The 8149-nt window shown below is 36.3% G+C and overlaps 1 protein-coding gene across 1 annotated transcript; it reads left to right on the top strand.

Annotated features, from left to right (window-relative positions):
* On the top strand, nt 1–6822 carry enoph1 (enolase-phosphatase 1). The gene is made up of 6 exons (XM_041810096.1): nt 1–311; nt 2302–2403; nt 2701–2903; nt 4709–4841; nt 5034–5157; nt 5955–6822. The coding sequence occupies exons 1-6, from the start codon at nt 228–230 to the stop codon at nt 6092–6094; spliced, it is 786 nt and encodes a 261-aa protein (XP_041666030.1). The 5' UTR covers nt 1–227; the 3' UTR covers nt 6095–6822.
* Nucleotides 6823–8149: the final 1327 nt, after the last annotated feature.

Raw genomic sequence — 8149 nt, 5'->3', positions numbered from 1 at the left:
GTGCATACTGCTTATTCAGTTCAGTTAGTAGCTGCGAGGTGATGGCAAAGGAGGCTAGCCAGTAGCTAACAGGTTACCAGGTGGTACGTTTCTTGGACTTCACTCAGCTTTAACTGTCCAGGGAAAGACTAACAGCTGGAAACAGCGCTGTCTTCTTTTGTAACACTGTGGTTGCAGCTAATTCAGCTAACGTCAGCTAGCAAAGCAGCTGCAGACTCTCCTTAAAAATGGCCACTGTTTCACTCCCTGCATGTACCAGTGCACTCTTGTTGGATATTGAAGGAACAACCACGCCAATTACATTTGTGAAGGTAAGTTATGTGAGTTAAAAGTGTTACTTTCTGCAAGCGCTTGCTTAGAAATGTCTTGGCGTCGTTAGCTAAATGTAGTGCAATGCAACGTTTCTGTCTGTATGTTAGCTGCCTGTCACAGTGAGTAGTCATTTTAACTAGCATAATTACACGACGGTTGACAGTTTTACACCCTGGGCAGTCATACTATAGCTCTGTTTATTATTTAATTTTTTAGCTTGGCTATACGTCAAAAACTTCTGAATTATTTTCTTGTTAATTCGCTTAAAATTAACAGAGCATATGTTGAGTAAGTGAACCGAAAGGCTCGTAAGTATGTCATACCTGTGAATAACATTCATTTCAGCTCTCGTGTCTATGGAAGCCCTTTTCCCCCATTTTAACGAAGAAAAAATATGAACGTAAGGTTTTTATTTCTAACCACAACAAAAAAAATCTTTAGTCAAAATAATGAGATAAAAAGCTAACATGTTGGGATAAAAAATTCCCCCAAAATGAGATAAACAGTCAGTTAATAAGATAGAATGTCAGAATTATGACTTAAAAGGGAAGAATAATGAGAAAGAGAGTAGTGATGGCATGATATTGGTGAAGGGATGAACGAAATAATCTAATTGCGATTTTTTCCCTCATATTGCAATTGTGATTTGATATGTGATTATTCCCCAACTCTCTTTTATTCCTAAACAATGCCTGAACAATTCTTTAAAAGTGTCTAATTCTGATTATTTTGACTTGTATTGCAAAATGGATATGAATTGTTGCATTGAAGGGTTTTTGTCATTCTTATATTTAATAAGAAAAAAAACACAAAAATGAAGAAGTATGATTTTTTTTGTAGACTTTTCTTAAAAAAATGGCACCTGAATGATTGCATATGTCATGCATAACATCTGCTGCAAAAAAAGAAAACTTTAAAACTGGTATTTTGACAGAAATTTCAGGTCCAAGAAATATTGCACCTTTTGCGATTTGAAAATTGCAGCAGGCCATTTGCAATTTAAACTAATTTTCGATTAATTGCCCATCCCTATATTGGTGTCGGCAGATATTAGCCAAATAAAGTGAATTATCTTTACTGGCAGAGAAGAGTGTTTTCAAATGATATTTTGGCTTTAAAAACCTGCCTAAAAGCAGCTGTAAATATTGGTCATACTAACAAATAAGTGTAGTTTTAGGCTGGACACACAGACCTATATCAGCTGAAGTCTTTTCTGTATTAATCATCATTCCTTACACTTTAAAATGTGTTTTAAGGACTGAAGTTTAACTATACTTAAATATCGGTCGAATATTGGTATCGGCTAAGATTATTTTGTAAATATCGGTGTATTGGATATTGGAAAAAATCCAATATCGTCTATCCCTGCTCCACACATCTTGCAAACATTCAAGTGTATACTACTGTTGTTACTTAATATACTTAAGAAACTTATATACTTAAGTTTGTTTTGTTTCTGAAGTTGCCAAAATGGGCTTCCATATCTGTCTTACAAGTTATTTTCTAAGATTTCTGTTTCCTAATTAGAACTTCTTTTTAAGACTGGCTAGTAACCTTAAAAACTAATAAAAATTGATGACTAATGTCTAGAAAACACAGCTCTTGATGCACGGTGATCTAACCCAATTTCAGTTAACAATCCATGTAATAATTAAATTTTATCGTAGGTGCATTTAGATATATCCCTCACAAAGCCTACACTGTAATCACAGCTGTTATGAGTTATGGGAACACACAGGCTATTCCTCATCTTTTCCTACCATCCCATATGGTGTGGACACACCGAAACTGATCGGACATCTGGGCTACACACATAAACTTGTTCAACTTAATGCAGTAATGGAACAAAACAAAGTACAGACAAATGAAAAGCCTGTGGGACTAATTGTTTTTCTGGGTTTTGTGAGCAAATATAAACCAGTACTGTTGTCTTCTTTCTTTACATTTTTCTCATAAGACATATAATGACTCAGCTTTGTTGTTTTGTAGGATGTATTGTTTCCATACATCAGAGAGCATCTTGAAGATTATTTGTCTTCACACTGGGAAGAAGATGAGTGCAAGCAAGATGTCCATCTCCTAAAAAAACAGGTAAAGTGGTGCAAGGTTCTGTATCATGATCATGAAGAAGATGCTGTGCAGTAATATACAGAGTACCCCTACAAAAATGTAGTTTATGTTCTCTGTTGAGATCTTAACATTGTTCTTTAAATGGGTCTAAATTACTGAGACTTTCTGGTGATGTTGATAGAGCATTTCTGCAAATGAAAGCTATTTTTTGTAATACTTTTAATATAACTGATGAGCAGACTTTCAGTGTAATGACCAAGGATGAGGCCAAACGTCCTGCAATGATACAGTGAAAAAGAATTGTAATTGTTGCTGTAGATTGAAGAGGACATCAGACAGAATCGCTCATGTCCCGTCCATGCTGTGGATCAAACGGTCCACACAGACGAGGAGAAGGCCATCAGAGAGGTGGTGGATAATGTCCTGTGGCAGATGGCAGCAGACAGGAAGTCCACAGCACTCAAACAGCTCCAGGGTCACATGTGGAGATCTGCTTATTCTTCAGGAAGAATCAAAGGCGAGTAAGTACAATGATCCTTTTCCTCACTTTGTGATTCATGCAGATGCTTTTGTGATTTGGCAGGCTTTCCAAAAACATAATCAGCATGAATAATTAATGTCTGGAAGTTTAATGCACAATGACTGTTTGAAAACATTTTTTTGATCTTAATTTTAATCTTATTTGCTGGGAAATCACTCATGTGGTTTAACCATAATATTATGTGTGTGACCCATGCAGAGATCTCAAAGTGAAGAGAATTATTTTAGTGAGGAAGTTGATTCTGGAGATAGTAAGCTGAATTTAATTCATTGTAGAAGAGTCACGTATTCCTGGGTGGGACTCCATTTGCCCACTAAACTAATAAAATATTAATAACCAGTTGGACTTCACAATTAGTGTAAGCACAATGTCTGACTGTGCAATTACGTAACTAAAAAGGGTTAGTTATTTTGTCTTCAGTAGTACTTGAAATGCCCGCAGAAAGGCCTTTAAGTTTACAGTGGTGCCACTATTGCACTTTGTATTAGTACCTTATTTTCAAAAAAGGGAGAAGATTTTGGAAAACTTAAGTTATTTTAGAAGCAGTTGTTTTACTGTGATTTAATGTTCACATGTAATGAGTTGAGAAGTACAAAATTCAAAACTATCATTATTCTCTGCATTTTCCTTGATCACCAAGCAGGTAGACTCATGATAACATTTATGTTCTGTATTATAATCACAAATTGCAGTATCACAGTAATACCAAATTGGGCATCACTAACAATCAGCATTAAACTAATTAACACAGATAGACTGATGATGTCCAGTGGAACTGGAACAAACACCGGACTCTAAATGGATAGATGTAAACACATTTATATGACTGAAATTATAGTAAATCAAATGTGGGACTAACACACCTAGATACTGTGGTTGAAGATCCAGTTTCTCATTCATATATACACCTCAGTTGGATCCAAACTGGACAAGGAATTCTGTGCATGCTCCGTATTCTCTCGTTGGGCTTTGACCTGAAAGTTGAACAGCTTAAATGGAAAACCTAGCAGAAGTCACTTTGTCATCTGCCTTGAGCTATTCCAATCCATAAGAGGTATGGCGTTCCTCTCAGTTGTACCAAAAGTTAAGCAGAGTGTGCACAAAATGCACTGAGCTGTGAAATTTGTCCATGTTTTAATCGTTCAATTTATAACCGGTGCTGCTGTCATGAAGATCAATAGTAGCTAAACTCAAATGGGAGATATAGTCATCTATCATACTGAGGTCATACACTCCCATCAACGTGTCAGTTCTGCTGTGCATGTAAATTGGGACAAGGACAGTAGTCCAATTAAACTGCCCAATATGTTGCATAAAGATCCTTACAGAGGCAATCTGCCTGCAGATTTGAGCTGAAAAAAGGGATTTGTCAGCCGACAGTGGATAAAGGGGACAACTTTATTATTATGCTTTTTATGGAATGGAGTTATTTATTTATTTATTTTTAATGAAATTCCTGCTTACCAGTGTCTTATTCCAGCTTTCATGTTTTGTATAATTTTTTTTTAATGAAAAAGAATTGAAGTAATGAATAATAATCAAAGCAATACTTAACTAAACCTTTAAAATCCAGTTAGAATAGGAGTCATTAAAATTTTTACAATCCTCTCTCAATTTAAAACTAATCTCAGATTGATCAGGACCTCATTTGAACTATTTAAAATGCAATAAGTGTTTCTAAGATTATGTAATGTTATATATCAAGATTAAAATGAAACATTAAGGTTTGACTGCATTAAATTTCTTCATGAAATGATCCTGAATACGCCCTCTTGTTGCTTACAGGGTCTATCAGGATGTAGTTCCATCCATCAAAAGATGGAGAGAAAAAGGACTCAAGGTGTTCATTTATTCTTCTGGAAGTGTGGAGGCACAGAAACTTCTGTTTGGATATTCTGTTGAAGGAGATCTTTTAGATGTAAGTAGTACTGTCTCTCTTACATTATATCCTCATAAGAAGTCATTTCCACTCTTACACATATACTGACATTAGCTTAAAGTTGCTGTCTGTGTCATTTTTAACCATATTTTCTGACTTGTAAGTACACTTATACATTCTATTATTATTATTATTCATGCTTTGGCTAATGAGATGTTTTAATCATTTCAGTTATTAGATGGCCACTTTGACACCACTATAGGAGCTAAAGTAGAGAGTAAAAGCTATGAGAGGATTGCTGAGAGGATTGGCTGTCCAGCTGAGGAGATCACATTCTTGACAGACGTCACTCGAGGTCAGTATATTCTTAAAAACATGACTGTAACAGTCTGGTACTAGGTAAACAAATATTACGGGGATGTTGACCTCTCTTTGATTATTCTGTGGATGAGTATTTCCTCTGTGAGTCTCAATCAAGTGACTTTTGTAAACCTTTGCACTGTAACGTTTACATTTTAGTTTTTCAACTGAGATAAAACTTCCCTTGCATTTTTTTAAATTTGCACCATTTATCAAGTCAAACTTGTGTTCCAAACAATGTCATGAACTTTATAACAGGAACACATCATCAGCGTACAGTTAAAGCAATATGGTAAGAGTATTAGCTGCTGATATTAGCTGCCCCTCCTTACAAAGCTGCACGTTTGTCCTATGGGGAGTTTATGTAAGCAAAATTTTGTTTACCCACAGCAAGTTAGTATACACACTGCATTTCCCTGAGGTCTAATAAACAGGTTTTAGCCATTGTTACTTCCTTAGAAAACCGCATACCATTATGCATTTCCTGTTTACAGTTTTTTTTCCTAATGGAGCTTTAAAGACAGAATGATATTTTAAGAAGGTTCTTGCAGAGCCTCAAATAGGCTTAAAAGGGACATTAAAATGTATTTTTTGTTCATGAGTGTTCACGGCATTTATAGCAGCATTTGTAAAATATTATGTTGTCCCATTGTCATCTGAAAAGCCCTGATGCTTTAGGATAAGAAAAGGTTTGATTTTTCTCTGTTGGGTTTTTAAAGAGCATAAATTGAAAGAAAAGTAAGCAAACTCTGTTTAATATCCACATTTATACTCTTGGATTTGTCTTCGCAGAGGCTAAAGCAGCAGAAGATGCAAGGGTCAACGTGGTGGTGGTGGTCCGACCTGGGAACATGGAGCTGACAGACGAAGAGAGGGCCCACTATAACCTCATCACATCCTTTAGCCAACTTGAACTATCGGGACGTGCTTAACAAAGAGAGCATGGATTTAAATAATCTGTTCTTTCTCTTCTCTTGCCACAAACCCTTCCTCACACCTACCCCACTCCTTTTTCTGATGTCTTTGTTTATTCCGATTTGACCATTCAGGACGCTGCTGGGACAACAGTCAGCCACCAGGATGGCTGCTGAAGTTTCTGCCTGTAGGAAATGTCACTCTCTCGATGTAAGGATGCCTTTCACATCTTGGAAATAGATACGCGGAGCACTGAAGGTGCTTCACTCACATGGATCATTTCATTAATACAAAAAAGAACTTCTCATGACCTACAACTGTACCTTTTTAGAAAAGTTTGATTGATTTCCACTTCTAAACAACCCTGAACTTTCCTGCTGTATGTGCGTGTTGTATTTGTCACTATTTTCTAAACATTATCCATGTATGTGCTGTTATTTTCCTCTACACACATGCAGTTGAATCCTGTGATACCTTCTTAATGTTGTAGAAAGTAGAAACCACACTAGAGATGTACTGAGAATTGGTGCTGCTGACATTAAGTTCTCATTTCAGACTTTGTTTGAATGTCTTAATTATTCCCTTCGCAGGTGAACGATGTCTATTTAAATGTGCCATCCTCGTCAGTCATAAAGTACTGTTGATGTTGGAAAGTTACCTTAAAAATTGCCAAATTGATAATTTATGTGTAATTAGTGTTATCAGGACATGGTAATCAAAAAACTTCCAATAAATGCCTTGTCTCACACGGAAGCCTTGCTTCTTCCTTTTTGAAATAATTATTTTTAAATTTGACTCAATATTTGCAGCTACAATGTAAATGAAATGCTAATAAATATGTTGCCTACTAGTTTTTTTACCTTAATATCAGCATATTAGGGGTTATTTTTGTTGAAATTCCTGCTGAAACTTATTAATATCTGAATTTTGCCAACTACACAAGAAGTAAAACATGACGCAGATGTGCAAATAGTTTATGTAGATAAGGAACAAGTTAGCCGTTTCCTAATATTTGCTTTCTTGATGCTTGGTTAAGCTTGTTAGCTTGCAGTGCCTCATATTTATTGTATAAACATGAGAGCATGAATCTGGCAAATAGTAGGTTTTGTGTTGCAGCAAACAACGCAAAATCATTTTTACCACTTAAGTACCGTGCACCCGAAGGGTCAGTTTTGGGACCAATTTTATTTTCTTGGTACATGCTTCCCCTGGGGCACGTAAAACAAAGACGTGGTGTTTTCTTAAATTTTTATGCTGATGACACTCAGCTGTACCTGTCAATTAAAGCCATTGACCCTGGGAAGTTGTGCTCTAAACAACTGTTCCTGCAGTTGAATACCTCAAAAACTGAGGTCCAGTCTGTGGTCCTGGTAATTGGGTCCCAGCAGATGGCAAATGAAATTCTGCCGTCTGCCCTTAGTGGATTGCTTTACACCAACTGCAAGTAATGTTGATGATCTGGTTTGACAGCACTTTGAATTTCAAGCATACCTCAAAACTTGTACTGTCATGTTTTTATCATCTCAGAAATATTTCCAAGATTTAATCATTTTCAATGTTTAGAGACACAGAGACAAATGCTTTCATTTCATCACAGCTTGATCATTGCAACATTCTTAACAAAAAAATCCCAGGCGGGCAACAGGTGGTGCAGAACTCCTGCAAGGATTTTAACCAGAACTAAGAACCATGAGCACATTATGCCTGTTTTAGTATTTTTACATTGGCTGCCAATATGTTTTAGGATTGAATTTAAGATTTTGTGGATCATTTTTAAAGCAAACAATGGTCTCTGTCCCAGTTATATCATCAACCTATTCTCCTTCATGCACATCAAGATCCTTGGACAAAGGTCTTTTATCAGTCCCAGAGGCTCAGCTGAAAACTAAGGGGGCAGACCATTTTCAGTATGGGCCCAAAGCTCTCCTGCCTGAGGAAATCAGGTTGGCTGACTGTGCTTTCTTTTAAGTCACTTTCATAAACATATTTTAACTGGAAGGCTTTTACTGGCTTTATGTAGGGGTTGAAAATGTGTCTGTGTCAGTTTTGGGATCTTATCAGGTTTTATGCAC

Source organism: Cheilinus undulatus, linkage group 17 (assembly GCF_018320785.1).
Source record: "Cheilinus undulatus linkage group 17, ASM1832078v1, whole genome shotgun sequence".
In the NCBI taxonomy this organism is placed as follows: domain Eukaryota; kingdom Metazoa; phylum Chordata; class Actinopteri; order Labriformes; family Labridae; genus Cheilinus; species Cheilinus undulatus.
This window is presented reverse-complemented; position numbering and strand designations above follow the sequence as displayed.

Bases quoted from the DNA above. Each gene is read 5' to 3' on its own strand.
- enoph1 (XM_041810096.1), top strand. From the start codon at position 228: ATGGCCACTGTTTCACTCCCTGCATGTACCAGTGCACTCTTGTTGGAT. The intron at 312-2,301 runs GTAAGTTATGTG...GTTGTTTTGTAG, and splicing joins CGCCAATTACATTTGTGAAG to GATGTATTGTTTCCATACAT. The intron at 2,904-4,708 runs GTAAGTACAATG...TGTTGCTTACAG, and splicing joins TCAGGAAGAATCAAAGGCGA to GGTCTATCAGGATGTAGTTC.